The sequence below is a fragment of the Pygocentrus nattereri genome, chromosome 23 (assembly GCF_015220715.1).
Source record: "Pygocentrus nattereri isolate fPygNat1 chromosome 23, fPygNat1.pri, whole genome shotgun sequence".
In the NCBI taxonomy this organism is placed as follows: Eukaryota; Metazoa; Chordata; class Actinopteri; order Characiformes; family Serrasalmidae; genus Pygocentrus; species Pygocentrus nattereri.
The window spans coordinates 32,961,418-32,982,209 of NC_051233.1; the positions used below are offsets into that span (position 1 = coordinate 32,961,418).

Sequence of the window (20,792 nt, forward strand, 5' to 3'; positions counted from 1 at the left end):
CTGATTGGTTAGCATTCGTGCTGATTGTTTGCTGAGCTGCTCAGCTTATTGGCTGAGTAAAGCCCTTCGTGTTCACCCATATCATGAATGTACTGGAAGCACTCTTAGAAAGTCCTATGAATGGCGTTCAAATGACAGCAATAAATATTTTCTCCCTTTTTTGTTTAGAAAATGAATTCATGTTTTCTGTCTAATGATGATTAAAGCCTTTATAAACGACTGGTTTACACAAATGGCATCTATTAAATTTGGACTCATTCAAGGGCGCCCTCTAGCGCTGACAAACCCAAAGCACACCCACAGCACTCTTCTCATTCCATCACAGAAGTGGAAGCCCCATAAACAAAATGCTAAAGCAGGTTGAGTGATGTCACAGTTGGTTACTCAGTCTTTAATATTGATAGTTGATTGAGTAGTTAATCAACAGTTCAGGACAAGACAAGCCTCATAGTAATTTTAGCACATGTGGTAGATGAGGAAGCCACTAAAACTAGTGCGGAAGAGTGAATCATCATAGACCCCGTAGTTCGCTGGGAGTTTCGTGTACACCTGATCTCCCACCACCAGCTCCAGAGCGACTCCACTCGAGACATGTTTAGCATAGCCGTCACTGCCGATTTCACCCAAATGCATCAGAACTTGCCCGTTTTTGTACAGATTCAGTCCTAGATTGAAGCTGTCGCTGTCATACAGGCTTGCTGTGAAGCGAATATAGTAGACCCCTTTGAATGGAGCTGTAAAGATCCCTGCAGTGGAAAGAAACACAGGTTAAGGCAGCAGGTTCCAGTGTTTCTCAATCTCAGTGGTTGGAACCACGATACAATGTGTTTTACAGTAATTATCAAGGCCTGAAATGATCTCAGCAAGGGATTTTAGAGCAGAGGATGTTATAACAATGGAATAAACACCAAAAAAAATCTGCAGTTTAGATGCATGTGATGTGAGCCATGTTCTTTTCTTCATTAGGCATAAGACCTCTATACACTCACCGGCCACTTTATTAGGTACTAATACTTTAGTAAAAGGTTGGACCCCCTTTTGCCTTCAGAACCGTCTTAATTCTTCATGTCACACTTTCAACAAGGTGCTGGAAACGTTCCTCAGAGATTCTGGTTGGTTATTTGAGTTCCTGTTGCCTTTCTATCATCTGGAACCAGTCTGCCCATTCTCCTCTGACCTCTCACACCAACAAGGCATTTTCGTCCACACAACTGACCTATTCTGATGCTCGATCTGCACTTCAGCAAGTCGTCTTGATTGCCTCTACATGCCTAAATGCACTGAGTTGTGGCCATGTGATTGGCTGATTAGCTATTTGTGTTAACAAGCAGTTGAACACCTACCTAATACCTAATACCTAATAAAGTGGCTGGTGAGTTATGCTTGTTGTGGGGAATTTACTCATTTCCTAAAGCAGCACAGCTAAAGTTAAATGTATACAAACAAACAACGGTGTACCTAATAAAGTGGCCAGTGAGTGTATATCGTTTGCGTTCATTTTGTAACTGTACCTGAAGATGGGTTGTAGGCATTCCCAATGTTTGTTAGGACATTTTTGTAGATCAGAGTAAGCTCAGTGTTAACTGGGCCTCTCGATCCTGCAGGCAGGCCTATAGCAGCTGAGAAAGCCACCTTCTCTGTAACATAAGAATGCACAGAGTTAAAACCACCAAGTGTCTAAACCAGTGTAATTCATTGCTGTAGAAACTGGAATCATCTACAGATCAAGCAGGGTGCTTCCAAAAGGGTAGGTTATATGCAAATGTCTGGACACCCTTATCAAAATGTAATATTTTGTTGATTTGAAGTGAAAAGAAGTAAAGGCAACCTCTGTAGCCAAAAATAAATAAATAAATAAAGCCAAAGCTGAAGCAGAAAAGAGGCTGGCTTCTGCATTGTATAGCAAGACAATGATCCAAAACACACCTCAAAATCCACTATGAATTACATCAAAAAACACAGGCTTTTGGGCTGGCCCTCCCAGTCCACTGATCATCAAAAACGTGTGGCTAGGTCTTAAATATGCCGTGCATATGACCCGGAAAGAATTAAAGAAAATTCCTCTAAAACAAGAAACAGAAAAACTCCTAACTGGCTACAACAAGCATTTGTAACCTGTGATATCTTCCAAAAGGGGAGTAACTGAGGATTCTCAGGGAGGAACTGAGATTCCGAACCCATTTTTTTTTTAAATCAAATAAAATGTACCCATGCATCAACATTCGCAATGAAAAAACTAGTTTTTTATAGTTTGCTGCAGAGATTGTGTTTACATCAAAAATCATATAAAACCTGGGACTATTGCACACAACTGTATGTGTAAACTACTTTCAGAACAGGTCTTGCTTGGTTCGCGTTTCGACACAATCAATATTACCTGATTACAGTGGAACCGTATCGGTTTCATCGGATGATTCATCGCAGGCGATTCTGAGAACAAACCTTTGACGAAACGTTCCATATCAACAGATATTCAAAGCCAGTACGGTGCCGTTCAGACCAGCCCTACAGTTAAAAACGATGGTTCTTCAAGGGTTCTTTAGTAAAGAAAATGAGTCATGAACAAGAACCCACTGTATAATTAAAGTGTCCTTTGCACTGTGAAAGGGTTCTTCAGATCGATGGAGAACATGCTGGAAATGGTTCTATATAGAATCTTTTTGAAAATGTTTCTATATAGCAACAAAAAGGGTTCTACTCCTGCTATAAGCTTGACATTGAGCCTTTCAACCATGCAGAGGGTTCTTGGAGTGTTCATGGTTCTATAGAGAACCATTCTCTTTACTAAAGAACCCTTGAAGAACCAGCATTTTCATCGTCTTTGCGTTTCAACACAAGTGATGTTAACTGAGCATGAATTTGCATTTACTTTCATTGGCTTCCTTCAGTTGTTCCAGTTCCCTCTTCACGGCTGAGAGCGCAACTGCTTGTTCTTCGGGGAGGAAAACAGAAAAGCCTTTTAAGATCATCGATATCTGGCTGCCTGTCATCCTCAGACAGTCATCATTTCTTCAAATAAAGGATTTTCAGTGTTGGGTTAGAGTGACGCTTCTTTCTTAAAGGGATATTTAAACTTCCAATTACTTCAGATGTGGACGTTCAACCAAGACACAGTGTCCACATTGTGCTTCTCTAGTTTCGCACTAAAGCTACAAGTACACTAAGTACATCCCAAAAACCTCTCGAAACCTGCTTAAATTGCTTTCAGGTCTTTACTAAGGTTGTACACTTCTGTTGATGTGATGTAAGACCCCGTTTGAAATGATTTCAAATTAAAACCATGTATTTTTTTTGTTGGTTTTGCTGAACCCCTCCTTCAAGAACATGTAGAGCAGCCAAAGTTAATAACTTGTAATTTACATGGAAGATCTCTTACCTTCATACTCTTTCTTCAAACTGTCCATGTTTCTCCTCAAATCTAAAATATCCAAAATGTAATTGATTACAATTTCACTTTATAATTGTTGTAATGTTAGTTTTTTAATTACCCCGATTGAATCCAAGTCAGGTCATCCCATTGTGTCCCAGCTGTCACAACATAGCTACTCACGAAGATGAAGAGCCCCAGCAATGTCCTTACACTCTCAAAAATAAAAGGTACTAAACTGTCACTGGGTCAGTTTCCCTCTGGTCACTGGGATGGGACCCTCAAAGCTCATCTCAGTCCCTTTAGTCAGGGATCATAACTGAACCATAATCCACTGAAATGATGTGTTCTAAGCTGGACTGACTCCACACGCCCCGCCTCGCCTCCAGGCTTTGACACTACTGCTCTGATATAAAACATTCGGTTTTGAAAAGGAACAAATACCAACTTTTCACCTGGAGGAACTGATTTAAGGTTCACAAATCAGACCTTACAGCCACTGTAGAACCTCTGAGGGAACATTTACACTGTTTGTACCTTGAGGAACGAAAAACCTTCATTTCTAACAGTCTGCTGTATCAAGTCTTCTACAGAACGCAGCAGAAATCAAAAACAAAGACTAATTTTATGATTATTTCTGTGTTTGCCATCATGTAAAGGCCGATTGATGTGTATTAACAGATTTAAAGAAAACCGACACGAGCCAAGAAAAAGCATTAAAATCATTTCAGTCTCCAAAGTCAGTGTGTTGTACTGGAAAGTGACAGATTTATGTATTTCAAATCACCTGTGTCGTCTTTCTCCAAGAGGCTCACTTGGAGCTCAGTCAAAGCGAGTCCTTGCTGAAAGACCAGATCTTTAAGCTGCTTCAGTTCAGCAGAGGAATCCAGTGACTTCCCTAAAACCTCGGTGTCCTGCAGGCTCTTTTGCAACAGCATCATCAGAGCAACAACGACAACAGCGGTTCTCTCCATCGGCACAGTTACTCGCTTTCTTCTCTCTCAGTGTCTGACTGTGTCTTGCTGATCCATAACTGATGTACATTCACCAACAGAGCAGCTGTATAAGAAGATGATGGAGGGGCGGGGTCAGGGGTGGGGCCACAGGGCACCGATTCCTGTAAGCTTTGTTTGGCCCTTTTAAAAAGAATAATAAATCCGACCCAATCCTTTTTTGGTCTGAAGTGAACCGTAACCCAACCTTAACCCTGACTCAGCCTGAACTATGGCAAGGCGCATCTATGTGGATGAGCCAACCAAAAGGGGAGTGGGCCTTTTAGAGGGGGGCACATATGCTAACTCTTTGTGAAGCCCTCGTCCACATTTGTCAGTTACCGGAGTCTTATTTAAATTTATCATTCCACCTTAGACGCGTCTGCAGTCATATATCACCACCGCTTCATCGAAGCTTGAATGGTAATTTAAAAGAGGGGGAATAGGAAGTCAACATCATGCTCGTGCAGAAAATGAGTCTCAGCAGCTGCGTCATCCCAGAGGATTCAAACGACCTAACTGGGTAAAACAAAGTCACTTGTTAGGGATGTTAATAGACACCACACTGCACCATTATTTGGTTGTAGAGTCCACCTCTATTCAGTTGTAGACTGCACCTCTTTTCGGTTGTAGACATTTAAAAGATAATGTGAACAGCCAAACAAACAAGTCGGATTTGGTGAGAAAATCCGATTTGGGTCACTTTTAATTGCTGTGTAAACACGGCGTTAGAGACACAAGAAGCATAAGGTTCAGTTTATTTAATATGTAAAGCCAGCATAAATACAGCACACATTTTCATTTACTTTTATATAGATGCCATTTTTGTTTCTATTCTTTTTTATTGATTTAATGTTTTGTAATAAAATCTTAAGCCAGCCCCTTCATCAAACACAACTGAATGGAGATACAAGGTTTTGTTCCAACAGTAGAAATGTGTACATATTCATAACACACACACATACATATTATATATATATATATATATATATATATATATATATATATATATATGTATGTGTGTGTGTGTGTGTGTGTGTGTGTGTGTGTGTGTGTGTGTGTGTGTGTGTAATTAATATAGAATTAGACTAGAATTACACTACTCATCTATTTACCCTCATTTTTTGGTGGCCCTGGTCTCCAACATGCCTGATCCAGGCAATCAGAGATTTACAGCATGTGAATAGAATAGTATGTTTGGCACTGGAAACAGTCAAAAATGCGAACTGGCCAGAAGCTCTGTCCTAAAATACTGATTCAGAAATGCATGATCAAGAGAAGACTCTCAGAAAGCCTCTAGATGAGTGTGGAGAGATCTGTGAGTGTATCATACAATACAATCATCAGGCCCAACGTTCTGACCACCTCCTTGTTTCTGTGCTCAGTGTCCACTTTATCAGCTCCACTTACTGTATAGCTGCACTTTGTAGTTCTTCAGTGGTCAGGACCCCCATGGACCCTCACAGAGCAGGTACTATTTGGGTGATGGGTCATTCTCAGCACTGCAATAACACTGACATGGTTGTGGTGGTGTGTTAGTGTGTGTTGCGCTGGTCTGAGTGGATCAGACACAGCAGTGCTGCTGGAGTTTTTAAACACCTCAGTGTTGCTGCTGGACTGAGAACAGTCCACCAACCAAAGATATCCAGCCAACAGCGTCCTGTGGGCAGCGTCCTGTGGGCAGCGTCCTGTGGGCAGCGTCCTGTGGCCACTGATGGAGGACTAGAAGATGACCAACACAAACTGTGCAGCAGCAGATGAGCTGTCGTCTCTGACTCTACATCTACAAGGTGGACCGACAAGGTAGGAGTGCCTAATAGAGTGGACAGTGAGTGGACACAGTGTTTAAATACTCCAGCAGCACTGCTGTGCCTGATCCACTGAAACCAGCGCAACACACACTAACACAAAACCACTACGTCAGTGTTACTGCAGTACTGAGAATGACCCACCACCCATATAGCACCTGCTCTGTGAGGGTCCATCGGGGTCCTGACCACTGAAGAACAGGGTAACAGAGTATCAGAGAAACAGATGGACTACAGTCTGTAACTGTAGAACTACAGAGTGCAGCTATACAGTAAGTGGAGCTGATAAGATGGACAGTGAGCGCAGAAACAAGGAGGTGGTCAGAACGTTCTGCCTGATCAGTGTAGCTCTTACACAGGATAAAGGAGGAAGCCAGTGAAAGTGGTCGAGTTATTTGAATTGTCATAGAGTTTGTAGGTTGCTGAGAGGCTGGTGTAAACTACATCTCCCACCTCCAGCTCCAGAGCGATGCCGTTGTTTATAAACTCATGGAAGCCGTGGGTGTTATATGCACCAGTATGGATGAGTGTTCGGTCATTCTTATGTAAATTAACAGACATCGCATTGGAGCTCAGGTAGCCGAGAGCTGTGAACCGGAAATAGTAGATTCCCTTCACTGGAGCCGTGAAAACTCCTACGAAAAAAAAAATATATCATTAACTTTATTAATAATGCCCATTAAAGTTATTAGTCTGATAAAGAAGCTGTTTTTAATGGGGAAAGATGATGATTTTTAATATCTGGTATACGTACCTGTGGCTGAGTTGTAAGCTTGGCCAACATTTGTGAAGACTTTGCTGAAGACCAGCTTAGTCTGAACATCGAAGGGTCCCACTGTTCCAGAATCAGTCAGAGCAGCTGAAAAAGCCACCTTTGGCCTCTCTGAAACCACAGAGGTAATGAGTAACTCTCCACTGGTGTCTCATTAATAAGAATACAAATAAAAGACAGACTTGTATCAGTGACGCTTTGTTTTGAGTGTTCTCTGTAGATGAAACAGACTGTCGGTATCGTATCAGTGATGTAGCACATTCAGTATTCAGTACATTTTCAAGAGATTTTTAATTATATTACGGTTGGTTAGTGTAGTGGTTAACACCTCTGCCTTCTACGCTGTAGACTGGGGTTCAATCCCCACCTGGGTAACCACCCTACACTATACCAATAAGAGTCCTTGGGCAGGACTCCCAACACCACCTTCACCTACTTGTGTAAATTGATCAAACTGTAAGTCGCTCTGGATAAGAGCGTCAGCCAAATGCCATAAATGATGTAATATAAAAATAGTTCAAATGTAATTAACTTCCACACAAAATGTGTTTACAATCTGCTGAATTTGGTTTTTCACTTTGTTTGGATTCCTGTTCAGGTCTGTAGATGTTGAACTGAGAGAAACCGAAGATTAACAGGTTTAATAAGACCATCAACATCCTCAACCAGCTCATACAGACACACTGACACCATCCTGGACCTGGAGCTTCACCGGATTAGGGTTTGGTTAGGGTTAGGATTAAAGCCAGGGTGAGGGTTGAGGCTAAAGTGAGGGTTAGGATTAAAGCCAGGGTGAGGGTTAGGATTAGGTTTTAGTTTGATATTAAGATCAGGAATAAGGCCAAGGTGAGGGTTAGGATTAGGTTTTAGTTTGATATTAAGATCAGGAATAAGGCCAAGGTGAGGGTTAGGATTAGGTTTTAGTTTAATATTAAGATCAGGAATAAGGCCAAGGTGAGGGCTAGGATTAGGTTTTAGTTTGATATTAAGATCAGGAATAAGGCCAAGGTGAGGGTTAGGATTAGGTGTTGAGTAGAGGTTAAGGTTAAGGTCAAGATTAGGGCCAAGGTGAGGGTTAGGATTAGGTTTTGAGTAGAGGTTAAGGTTAAGGTCAAGATTAGGGCCAAGGTGAGGGTTAGGATTAGGTTTTGAGTAGAGGTTAAGGTTAAGGTCAGGATTAGGGCCAGGGTGAGGTATAGGGTTAGGTTTTAGGTTGAGGTTAAGGTTAGGATTAGGGCCAGGGTTAGTATTAGGGCCAGAGTCAGGGTTAGGATTTGGTTTAGGTTGGGATTTTCTTAGTGGAAGTCTACATCTAGTTAATGTAAGTAATGTATCAACAGTACATCTTGAAGATATTTACTCCAGTGTACTGAGATGCTTCACTACTGCTACTTCACTGATATGTTGCTGATGTGTTACTGATAATCTACAAAGGACCACTCCTTAAATAAAAGTGTTGCCACTGTATTCAAGGTAAATCCGTCTTACTTGCGTTCTCAGCTGTTATGAGGCAAAAGGAATAGGTTGCTTTAAAATTCGAATATTGTGTGTGGTTTTAGAAACGACATGACAGAAACACTTAAACTGAAACATTTAAAGGTTTTTCATTATTAAAATACCACCCATGGATCCAAAGTTACAGAGGAATTCCACTAATTTTTCTAAATTTCTGTATAATCCTGTGGTTGTGATACAGTGGGTGAAATAAGTGTTGAACACATCACCAATTTTGTAAGTAAATATATTTGTAAAGGTGCTATTGACATGAAATTCTCAACCGATGTTGGTGACAACCCATCCAACCCACACAGGCAAAGAAATCAAACCATAGATGTCCATAAACTACGTTCTGTGTAATAATGAGAAATGACGCAGGGAAAGTGTTGAACATGCTTACTGAATCGTATTTAATACTCCGTACAAAGGCCTTTGACAGCCTTGACAGCTTCAAGACGCCTCCTGTAGGGAGAAACTAGTCGCAGGCATTGCTCAGGTGTGACTTTGGCCCATTTTTCCACACAAACACTCTTCAAATCCTCAAGGTTCCTTGGGCTCCAAGGAACTGGGAATGCTGGGGATCAGGGTCTTGCTGAAATGTCCACCCTCGTTTCATCTTCATCATCCTGGTAGACTGCAGCAGATTTTTATGAAGAATGCCTCGGTACATTTGTCCATTCATCCTTCCTTCAATTATATGAGGCGTGTGAGTGCCGTATGCTGAAAAACAGCCCACACCATGATGTTCCCACCCCAAACTTCACTGTGTATTATGGCATCCAAAGAGTTCATCTTTGGTCTCATCATGCTCATGTTGAGCAAACTTTGGACATGCTTTTTCTACAGCAGTGGAGTCTTGCGTGGTGAGCGTGCATACAGCCCATGGTGGTTGAATGCTTCACATGTTGCTTTCTTTGAAACAGTTGTACCTTCTGATTCCAGGTCTTTCTGTAGCTCTCCACAAGTGGTCCTTGGCTCTTGGACAACTCGTCTGACGATTCTTTTCACTCCTCTGTCTGAAATCTTGCGGGGAGCACCTGGTCATGGACGGTTTATGGTGAAATGATGTTCTTTCTTGTTCTGGATTACGGCCAGCAGCGCTCACTGGAACCTTCGGTCGTTTAGAAATTCTTCTGTAACCAACGGCATCAGTATGTTTTGCAACAATAAGGTTGCGAAGGTCTTGCGAAAGCTCACTGGTTTTACCCATCATGAGATATCCTGATATTAATTTGCATGAAGTGGCAGGATAGCTTTTTAATTACTGATAGATTTCAGCTGGTGTCATGACTTTCCGTGGCTTTTTGCACCTCTTTCTGCATGAGTTCAAAACTTTTTCCTGTGTCATTTCTCATTATTACACAGAACTGATTTCTTTGCATGTGTGGATTGGATGGTTGGTGAGAATTTCTTGTCAATAGCACCTTTAGAAATATATTTACTTAGAAAATTAGTGACGTGTCCAATACTTATTTCACCCACTGCGTAAAGTCAATCAGAGTGGTCAGGTGTGAAACCCTCAGATCTCTTTACAGTGGTGGTGATGGGAACCAGGGTTCACCATGACGACAACACAAATATAGACGTTTTATTTACCATCCAGAACCAGCAGTGAACCCACATGAGATTTCTGAGACTACATGGAATGATGATGATGGAAAATAGAATAAAGATAAATGATTAAAAAGACATTTTAAGCTAAAACTGACACAAAACAATCATCAGGCAGTGAATTCATAACCATCTCATGTAGGAACTTTCTGTGAGGGAGCTTTTAGAGGTGGACGTCTGGTTCCTATCACCACCACTGTGAACAGATCTGACTCTGTAAGCTTCTCTAGAACACCAAACCGCTCTGAATGGCTCTGTTTACATCTGAACCACTTAATTATTTGGAACTTTTGAAAAGTTGGTGGTGTTTTCTTTAAGACATGTCCTGACGCATTCATTCCACCATGTGATGTTGTGTTGATTACTGAATGCTGTGGCTTCTGTTTCACCTGCATTCTTCTCCTTCAAGTTCTCCAGCTCCTGCTGACTGACCGCAAGTCTGGTTTTCAAAGCTGAGAGCTCAGTTTCTTGTGCTGTAGCAGGGAAAGGGCAGTAGAAACTACTATTCATTAAAAAAAAATCTGCTCCACATCAAACCACCAACACCCTGTGCACAAAAACACAAATGCATAACTAGTGCAAGATCCCTGCTCTTATGTTTTTTTTAGCTATTTATTTATTTCAAGATCCACTCAGGGCATCTTGGGTGGGTTCTAGGAACACCAAGTAGAAAGTACATGGAACTGGAACAGACACCGTTCTCAAAGTTTTCACACCTGCATTCTCTTTCTGCATCTTCACCAATTCCGTCTTCAGCTCCTCTAACGTGGTTCCTTGCTGGTTAACCAGGTCTTTCAGACTCGTCAGTTCAGCAGAGATGTCTCGTTGGATAAATAGGCTGGACAAGCTTTCGGTCTCCTGTGGCTGAGTGTTCCCAAAAGTGACCTGCAAGAGCCACAAGAGCAGCAGAGGAACAACAGCTCCAGTCATTTTAGTGGAAAATGAACCCGTCCTTCAGGTGGAGTGTCTCTCACTGTGCAATCCTTATGTTCTGCCATGCCAAAGTTCAGTGTTGATGGACTTTGGATTTTTGAGCCTAGTTTGTTTGTTAAGTTTGATTTTTTTTGTGTGTGATGTTGTAGGTTTCACATTTGGTTTGGTTGGTTTTATGCTGCAACAACTAAAGTGAACTAAATACATAAGTAAACAAATTTGGTCATGCGTCTGGGTTTGGAGACAATTGCTCAGTTATTTTCATGTTTGTCTTTATTACTGCCAAAAAACAACCTTTCAAAACACAGATCAATTCCTGATATTAACATGGTTATACTTTATATGAATGTCATGATTGGAAGCATCTATACATACATTTATGGTATGTTATAATGCATTCATAAGGCATGTAGGAGCCATTTTTGCACTTAGTTTGATTTGTGTTATTTAATTTAATTTGTTTTGTTATCACTATCATTATCTGCTTCTAAGACTGTGCTCCCTCTACAGGTAGAGGGGGAGTTCCAAATGCATTAATGGACTGGTCTACCTGGCCTCTGGGGGGTGCTGGTACCAGCTGATTCAGTCTTTAACCATGTGGTGCACCTGAGTTGTTTGTTTGTTAGGCTAACAAAGGCAATTCATTATTATACCATTTATTTTGTTTCTTTTTTGTTTAAAATAAATAACCAACATCAGCATCAACTCAAACATCTGCCTGGACCTGGATTTCTTATGCATTGCATGTGTTAAGCAATTATCACCAGTTACTCCCACACTGGATTTAAGCAAACTTTGTTTTGGTGGATCAAAGAACTTTTTGCCAAAACAAAAAGTTAAAGACTATGGCTGTGGATTTCATGAGACAACACATCAAGCAAGTTGGACACTCCAAATCAAGATCCTGAAAGTCTTCAAGTGCTTCACCAGTAAGTTCATTATGTGGATATTTAAAGTGGACTTTTAGAAGAAACAAGTGGAATCATTAACATTGAAGTAGTACTGTGGATAATGAGCTCTTTGAAGTGGAACAGAGGCTCTATTGTGTGCTTTGTAAACAACAAACAAAGTAGTTAACCTAAAGTGTGCATTTCTGAGTATTGGACAAAACTGTTTCTATTGGAATTCTGATTATTGGACAAAACTGTTTCTATTGGAAAGGAAACAAGCTTTGTGAAGCAGAATGGCTGCCTCTGACTCAGAAGCCTCCACAGGCACTGTTTGCAAGGATTTGAATGAAACAGCAAAGTTAAAGGCCTCCAGAGCTGGCAAAATGTCCCATATCACTCGGAGAATGAACATAATCAATGCACTAATGGTGGATGTTGCATATGTGGATGAAGTTAAAGCAAATATGACAAAATTCAATGAAATGCTTGCTGAGTTTAAATCTCACCATGAGTTGTATCTACAATTGTTGAGTGAAGAAGAAAAGATGGAGGATGTGAACACTTGGTACCAACCAAAATTGGAACAAGTAAATGCTTTTCTGTCCAGTGTTACCAAATGGTTATCTGCAATGGAAAATCCTGTTTCCCTCAATGGTGCTCAAATTACATCTTCAGATTTGAAACATACAACTTCAGATGATAATGCTTCAATAGTTTCATCTGTGAGCAAAAGGTCCAGCAGATCTGGAAGATCAAGCACACACAGTAATGGATCATCTACAGCTTCTGCACGTATCTGTGCTGAGGCAGAGAGGGCAGCATTAATGACTAAAGCAGTTGCATTGTCTCAAAAACATGCATTGGAGGAGCAGCAGGAGGAGCTTCAAAAACAAAGTGAAGAACTCAGAAAAAGGAGAGAGACTTTAGAACTTCAATCCGAAATAGCAGCCACAAACGTTAAAATTGATTATCTTAAAAAGGCAGAAAATGGCAACGTGAACTCTTCATCAACCGATGCAATGAATGAATACCTGGAAGAAATGCAGTTCAACACCATTACTTCTCCAATTGTTCGACCTAGGGAAGGGGTCCATGTACAGTTTCCTGTATCACCCAACTCAATGCAGTTTGATCCAATCAGCAACACTGTTCAAACCCAAGGTCAGCATCAGCAGAGCTCACAGCCCTCTGAACAGCCAATCTCTCCAAGCGCAGCTCAACCAAACATGCATCATCAACTTCAAAATGACAGCCTTTACCATATACTTCAAAAACAGAATGATTTGACAAACATTCTTGCAAAGCAACAACTCCTCTCCTCTTTGCCAAAGCTGGAAATTCAAGTTTTTGATGGTAATATTCTTCAGTACAAGACCTTTATTCATTCCTTTGAACAAATGATTGAGAGTAAAACTGACAACAACCAAGAAAGATTGCAGTTTCTTATCCAGTACACCAAGGGTCAAGCACAAGACCTAATTCGAAGTTGCCAACACCTGTCCCCGAGTACAGGTTACATCAAGGCAAAGAAATTACTCAAGGAGCACTTTGGTAATGAGTACAAAATATCATGTGCTTATATTGAACTTGTGTTGTCATGGCCAGTCATTAAAGCAGAAGATCCTAGTGCTTTGAAGGAATTCACATTGTTTCTCAGAGGGTGTTGCAATGCTATGGCAGAAATTGAATATATGGAAGAATTAGATATAAGTTCCAACTTGAGAGCTATTTCACTAAAACTCCCGTATAAGCTCAGAGAAAGGTGGCGTACAAAGGCATGTGACCTGCAAGAAAAGCGTGGCAGCAGAGTCAAAATGGCTGATCTCGTCTGCTTCTTAGAGAAACAAACTAGCATCATATCACACCCAGTGTTTGGTGATATTCAAGAGTCAGGCTGTAACAAAGGAAAACCTAAAGCACCACTGAGACTCAAACCAAAGGACAGTTTCGCTACAAACGTAAACATAGAAACAAAGCAGCAAAGATCCAGAAACTGGCAACCACTACTCATATGTCTGTTCTGCAGTGGTAGTCATGAGTTGGCATCATGTTCATCATTCGATAAGCAGCTGCACAAGCAGAAGATAGCCTTCTTACGGCAGAATGGAATCTGCTTTGGATGTCTTAAAAGAACTGGACATTTAAGTAAAAACTGTTCCAGTCGTCATACCTGCAATATGTGCAATCAGCAGCATCCTAGTGTTCTTCACATTAAAGGAAAGAAAACCGAACAACCAATGCAAACACCAGTCAGCAGTGCTCAGGTTTCTCTCCATGTGGATGAGCACAGTGGGGCCGGCAGCTCTCAAAATTACTCAGACTGCACATTATCCATCGTTCCTGTGAAGGTAAAATGTTCTAAAGGGACTCAAATCATTCACACATACGCCTTTCTAGATCCAGGTAGCTCTGCAACCTTTTGCACAGAAAACCTTATGAACAAGCTTAACATGACAGGAAGAAAAACAAACATTCTGCTTAGAACAATGAGTCAAGAAAAATCTGTGCAGTGTTACGTCATCAATGGACTTGAAGTGTCTGCTTTGGATGGAGATAACTACATTGACTTACCAGAGGTCTTCACACAAAAGAACATGCCAGTGGACACACACAACATACCCAGCTCAAGTCAACTGTCCAAATGGCCTCACTTAAAGGAAATCAAGATTCCCCAGATCAAAGCCAGTGTGGAGTTGTTGATAGGAAGCAACACTCCCAAAGCCATAGAACCCTGGGAAGTAATCAACAGCAGTGGAAACGGTCCGTATGCTGTAAGAACCCAATTAGGGTGGGTTATTAATGGACCAGCGAAAGACAGTAACAGTACTGACAAGAGTGGCTGTCCTTGTGTTACTGTAAACAAAATCTCATTGGAAGAACTGTTGATTCAACAATATAATCATGATTTCCCTGAGAACTCCTCTGTAGACCAATTAGAAATGTCAGTTGAAGATAGAAGATTCATGGAAATTGCAGAAACATCAGTGAAGCTACAGGATGGTCATTATAGCCTTCACTTACCTTTTAGGAAAGAAAAGCCAATTATGCCTAACAATCGTCAGATTGCAGAGCAGCGTCTCTTGAGCCTGAGGAAAAGGTTCATGAGAGATGAAGTGTTCAGGTCTGAATACACTGAATACCTCACAGAAGTGATCAGTAGAGGACATGCTGAAATAGTTCCACAACATCAGCTTGAAGGAGAGGATGGTAAAGTCTGGTACATCCCACATCATGGTGTCCATCATCCCAAGAAAGGAACCCTTAGAGTGGTTTTTGATTGTGGAGCAGCATTCAAAGGTACATCACTGAATTCCGAACTTCTGCAGGGTCCTGATTTGACAAGTACACTTTTTGGAGTAATCACAAGGTTCCGTCTGGAGCCTGTAGCAGTGATGGCAGATATAAAAACCATGTTTCATCAAGTTAAAGTGTCAAGTTGTCATGTAGATTTTATGCGATTCTTATGGTGGCCTGGAGGAGATGTTGGAGTATCTCCAGTTGAACACAGAATGCTGGTACATATTTTTGGTGCAGTGTCATCTCCTAGTTGTGCAAATTTTGCATTGAGACAAACTGCCAAAGACCACAGATGCAGTTTCAGGCCAGAGGTGGCAAACGCAGTGGAGAACAACTTCTATGTTGATGATTTCCTTCGATCTTTGGCCACGGAACAGGATGCAGAGGTCTTTGTGAAAGACGTAACTGACGTAAATTTCATCTAACGAAATGGATTAGCAACAGTCGTGCAGTTCTGTCCTCCATATCAGAGGGAGACCGAGCCAATGAAGTAAAGAAATTGGATTTGGACAGAGACAAGCTCCCAATGGAAAGAGTACTTGGATTGTTATGGTGTGTGGAAACCGATGCTTTCAAATTCAACATCACTGTTAAAAGCAGACCTCACACAAGAAGAAACATTTTATCAATGGTGAGTTCCATTTATGATCCACTTGGCTTTTTGAGCCCTTTCACTCTTACTGCAAAATTACTACTTCAGGATCTCTGCAGGACAAAACATGCCTGGGATGTGGAAATACCTCAAGCTGCTTCTGACAAATGGAGAAGATGGATGTCTGATCTTTGTATGCTGGAAGAGTTTGCGGTGCCACGCTGTGTAAAACCAAGCGCATTTGGAGCACCTATACAGGCACAGTTACATCATTTTTCTGATGCCAGCGAACACGGATATGGTACAGTAAGCTACTTAAGACTCACCTCTAATAACAACGCCGTGCATGTGGCTTTTGTCCTTGGCAAAGCTAGAGTTGCTCCTCTCAAGCAAATAACAATTCCACGTATGGAGCTTACTGCAGCTGTGCTTGCTGTAAAAATGAACAGAATGTTAAAGAAAGAGTTGCAGCTAAAACTCAGTGCCTCAATATTTTGGACGGACAGCCAATCCGTTCTGAAATATATTGCAAATGTAGATACCAGATTCAGAACATTTGTTGCCAATAGGATCTCAATCATAAGAGAGAACACTGGGCTGTCACAATGGAAATATATCGGAACAAAGCTGAATCCGGCAGACATGGCGTCAAGAGGCATGAGTGGCAAAACATTTGTGAAATGTAAGGAATGGATCCATGGCCCAGTGTTTCTGTGGAGGACAGAAGAGGATTGGCCTCAGTACCCCATAGAGTCATTCAAGCTATCGCAAGATGATCTTGAGATCAAAAGAAACTCGACAGTGTACAGTTCTGTCATTGAAAATAAAAATCCTACAAACCAGCTACTCACTCACTTTTCCAGTTGGACCAAGTTAAAGAGAGCAGTGGCGTGGTACTTAAAGGTAAAGAGCATTCTTCAGGAAAACTGTGAAAAAAGGAAAGTGAACCAAACTTCTCCTTGTACACGCAGTCACACCAGGAACCAGAGCAAAGTGCAGAGAGCTCAAACTGGACAGTCCATAACACTGGAGGACATTCTGACAGCAGAGAAAGCTATTATCGTGTTCTGCCAGAAACAGACCTATTCAGACGAAATGGAGAAACTGAGATTGGCAACCAGTAAAGGTCTAAACAAAAGGAGCAGCCTCCACAAACTAGAAACTAGAAAGATGAGGTTTTAAGAGTAGGTGGGCGTTTACAGAGGTCTGCTATGCCCGAAGAAACTAAGCGTCCAATGATTTTGCCAAAACATCATCATGTTTCTACGCTCATCCTACGTGACATACATGAAAGGTTAGGACATGCTGGCAGAAATCACATGCTCTCACAACTCAGAAAGAGATTTTGGGTGGTAAACGCCAATTCTGCAGCTCGAAAAGTCATTTCCCAATGTGTGGTGTGCAAACGTGTCCGAGGAAAGTTTGGGGAACAAAAGATGGCTGACCTTCCCAAGGAAAGGGTAAGAGCTGACCTTCCTCCCTTCAGTAATGTAGGGGTGGATTACTTCGGACCCTTTGAGACAAAAAGGGGAAGAGCCCATGTCAAAAGATATGGAGTGTTATTTACCTGCATGTCAAGTAGAGCAGTACATTTGGAGATGGCTCATTCTTTGGACACTGACTCCTGCATTAATGCACTAAGAAGATTCATAAGCAGAAGGGGTCAAGTAACCCACATTCGTTCAGACAATGGAACTAATCTTGTTGGTGCTAAAAAGGAACTTCAGAGGTCATTGTCATCTTGGAACCACGGTAAGATCGAAAAGATCATGCTACAGAAAGGAGTGCAGTGGAGTTTTAATTCCCCATCAGCTTCACATCACAGTGGGGCTTGGGAAAGGCTGATCCGAATGGTGAGACAAATTATTTGCTCTATCTTACATCAGCAAACCCTTGACGATGAAAGTTTAAACACGCTGCTATGTGAAATTGAAGCCATTCTGAATAGCCGTCCTCTTAGCACAGTGTCGGACGATAAGCAGGATCTGGAACCATTAACTCCCAACCACATTCTTCTGCTCAAGTCAAATCCTGTTCTTCCACCAGGATTGTTTTTGAAGTCAGATATTTATGCTAGACGTAAATGGAAACATGTCCAGTATTTGGCTGATCTATTTTGGAAGAGGTGGACACAGGAGTACCTGGCGCTGCAACAAGAACGTCAAAAGTGGTTTGCCGTCAAAAAAGGGTTCCAGAAAGGGGACATTGTGATGGTGGTGGACAGCACAGCTCCCCGTGGGTCCTGGCCCCTTGGAAGAGTTCTGGAAGTTCATCCTGACTCAAAGGGCTTAGTAAGGACAGTAAAGTTGAAGACAAAAACTGGCATCCTGGAAAGACCAGTTACAAAGTTATGCCTGGTATTGGAGGGCACGGAATCTACTTAACAAAGATGAGTATCAGAACTTTACATATACACTCAATTATGTTTTCTAGATTAAACGTTTAATTAAGAAGTATTGGGCTCCTACTCATTTGCATTTAGTAATTGTTGCATAGGCAATAATTAGGGGCCGGTATGTAGGAGCCATTTTTGCACTTAGTTTGATTTGTGTTATTTAATTTAATTTAATTTGTTTTGTTATCACTATCATTATCTGCTTCTAAGACTGTGCTCCCTCTACAGGTAGAGGGGGAGTTCCAAATGCATTAATGGACTGGTCTACCTGGCCTCTGGGGGGTGCTGGTACCAGCTGATTCAGTCTTTAACCATGTGGTGCACCTGAGTTGTTTGTTTGTTAGGCTAACAAAGGCAATTCATTATTATACCATTTATTTTGTTTCTTTTTTGTTTAAAATAAATAACCAACATCAGCATCAACTCAAACATCTGCCTGGACCTGGATTTCTTATGCATTGCATGTGTTAAGCAATTATCACCAGTTACTCCCACACTGGATTTAAGCAAACTTTGTTTTGGTGGATCAAAGAACTTTTTGCCAAAACAGCATTATAAACATAGTTATAAATATTTATAAAAATGAATTACACCAAATTAAACTTTATAACCAAGTTTATTATACATTATGAATTATTAATATAATGTATTATCAGTAGTGTTAATAACATCTTATACTGTCAGTGCCAGAGAAGTCAGTCCCAGCTTGGACAGCGTAAAGACCAAAATAAAGTTTATTTAAAACCCTGAGATTTCCAGTGTTTTATTTGAGCGTGAAGTCACTGTGGAGTGAAGGCCTGGAGAGGGAGGGGCGAGATAGTCGAGTGCTGTCATTGTAATTTGTTCCCTCACTGGTTCTAACATCAAACTCTAGAACCCTTCACTCTGTAACACTACACTACAGTACAGTGATGCTGAGTTCTGCTGGCGTTCTATTGGATATGCAGTGTTAAGTGAGTGCCAGGCTAACGGTGGTGCACATTAACAGTGGTGAACATTGACTTTCCCACAGTGGGTGAAACACTGAGGGCAGCTCTAGTTTAAACTCTGACATCTGAAGCCTGTAATGAGCTTTATTGTGTTTTAGTGTTTCAGTAAATCCTTCAGTAAATATTTCAGCTTGAAGCCTCAGTCTAAACCCTGGAGGAGGCTTTAGTCCAGTACGCTTCACTTAGAGTGGAAAAATACAGGTTATGAGCTCTTATAATGTGTTATGAACAGTACTTTTGGCAATATGGTGTGTGTATATATGTATACACACACACACACACACACACACAATGTTGAAATACAGGATCTTGACATCCATGTTTATCACAATCAAACCAATAAAAATAACTATTTCTTGATCTCTGCCTCTTAATTATGTGATTGCCAACTTGAATTTAAGCCATTAGATTTCTGATGCTTGGCTAAAAGTACGTTCTGCAGTCCATACGCCAAAATCACATCATTTTCTTCATTATTATAATTACTCCTTTTCTGTAATTGTTAGTAAAGTAGCTCATGCATCAAAAGCAGTGCGTCTCTAATTTGTCAAATGTTAAAACAGGTCAATTGTGCAGACAGAGTTCCTTCGTTTGAGGCAGATCACCATAAAAATCCCGTCCGGCCCTGAACCGAACCAGTTCACTTGAATGTAGACCTCCCCTGAATTTTGGCAGATCAGGGCTCACAGGTGATTTGACATGCACCCAAGTACAGTTGATGCTCTCAAAACTAAAGACACAGCTTGATTGTTCCACACTAATCAGGGTAGGTGCGAAATCACCACCAATGATTCAACTAACAGAATCTATTTGCTTTGAGACTCAAAGATAGGGAGGTACATGGATCACTTAAATGCTAGTCCACTGAGATGCATTCAGATCTGTATGGCTTTAACACTGTATGATGACCTAATACTCCTTAGCACCTGCTCACTAAAGTCCCCCTGTCTCGCTGTCTAAGGTTCTACCTTAGAAACCTTGTGTCTCCAACATGGTAACTTTACAGGAGAAGGAAAAAACCTGCTGTACTTGTAATGCAAGTCAATGGAACCAGACATATTTCCCAGTCATTTTGGGCCGTTTCTTTTAGTTCAATCATCATGAAATTTACACACAATGTAAAGAACAACATGCATTTTTAAATTATGGAAAAAACTGAAAAATGGAGATACAAGGTTTTCTTCCGACAACAGCGTTACGCCAGTGTATGCATTTAACCCAAGATACTGGCAGGAAAACCCACCTGATGAAACCCAGGCATTCTGCCGTTCTGCTATACCACGACCTCAGAGCAGCATTCACTCGATGGTTCTTGGCCAGCCCTGGAGCTTGGTTGGTCATCGCGAGCACCTCACTGTGGTTCAGGCCTGAAATATCAGTCACTGTCCCTGCACTAGGGCCAACTATGACCACCAGGTGTAAAGAGAAATGATCATAAAGAAGGAGGTGTGGCTTTACATGCAAAGGTGGTGTCTTTTCCCTGCGTTTTGATCGAGCACTTTCATATTATCCAGGTACTTCACAAAATGAAGCTGCTTCTGAGTGTAAGCTTGGAGAGCCTGAGACCAGCTTTGGCATCATTTATCCATTCATCGGTTTACTTAACACCTTTTAGATACTTCCTTACAAAAACAACATGAAATCGAAAA

The 20,792-nt window shown here is 41.2% G+C and overlaps 2 protein-coding genes across 2 annotated transcripts; both read right to left on the bottom strand.

The window, feature by feature from the left end:
* Positions 1-365: 365 nt before the first annotated feature.
* Positions 366-4,390, bottom strand: LOC108443760 (complement C1q-like protein 4). Its single transcript, XM_017724605.1, has 5 exons — positions 4,155-4,390; positions 3,377-3,418; positions 2,870-2,932; positions 1,512-1,637; positions 366-746 (listed from the first exon to the last, which is right to left on the bottom strand). Exons 1-5 carry the CDS (start codon positions 4,339-4,341, stop codon positions 457-459), a joined length of 708 nt encoding a protein of 235 aa, XP_017580094.1. The 5' UTR covers positions 4,342-4,390; the 3' UTR covers positions 366-456.
* A 1,999-nt stretch (positions 4,391-6,389) lies between these two features.
* LOC108443759 (complement C1q-like protein 4) lies at positions 6,390-11,040 on the bottom strand. The gene is made up of 4 exons (XM_017724604.2): positions 10,764-11,040; positions 10,437-10,520; positions 6,922-7,050; positions 6,390-6,802 (listed from the first exon to the last, which is right to left on the bottom strand). Exons 1-4 carry the CDS (start codon positions 10,975-10,977, stop codon positions 6,519-6,521), a joined length of 711 nt encoding a protein of 236 aa, XP_017580093.1. The 5' UTR covers positions 10,978-11,040; the 3' UTR covers positions 6,390-6,518.
* Between the last annotated feature and the right edge of the window lie 9,752 nt (positions 11,041-20,792).

What these genes read in the sequence shown, in the direction of transcription:
- LOC108443759 (XM_017724604.2), bottom strand. Translation starts at nt 10,977, where the DNA reads ATGACTGGAGCTGTTGTTCCTCTGCTGCTCTTGTGGCTCTTGCAGGTC. An exon ending in CTTGAAGGAGAAGAATGCAG is followed by an intron (nt 7,051 to 10,436) that starts GTGAAACAGAAG and finishes CTGTGGTTTCAG; the next exon opens with AGAGGCCAAAGGTGGCTTTT. An exon ending in AGCTTACAACTCAGCCACAG is followed by an intron (nt 6,803 to 6,921) that starts GTACGTATACCA and finishes TTTTTTTCGTAG; the next exon opens with GAGTTTTCACGGCTCCAGTG.
- LOC108443760 (XM_017724605.1), bottom strand. Translation starts at nt 4,341, where the DNA reads ATGGAGAGAACCGCTGTTGTCGTTGTTGCTCTGATGATGCTGTTGCAA. An exon ending in CTTGGAGAAAGACGACACAG is followed by an intron (nt 3,419 to 4,154) that starts GTGATTTGAAAT and finishes TGGATATTTTAG; the next exon opens with ATTTGAGGAGAAACATGGAC. An exon ending in TGCCTACAACCCATCTTCAG is followed by an intron (nt 747 to 1,511) that starts GTACAGTTACAA and finishes TTTCCACTGCAG; the next exon opens with GGATCTTTACAGCTCCATTC.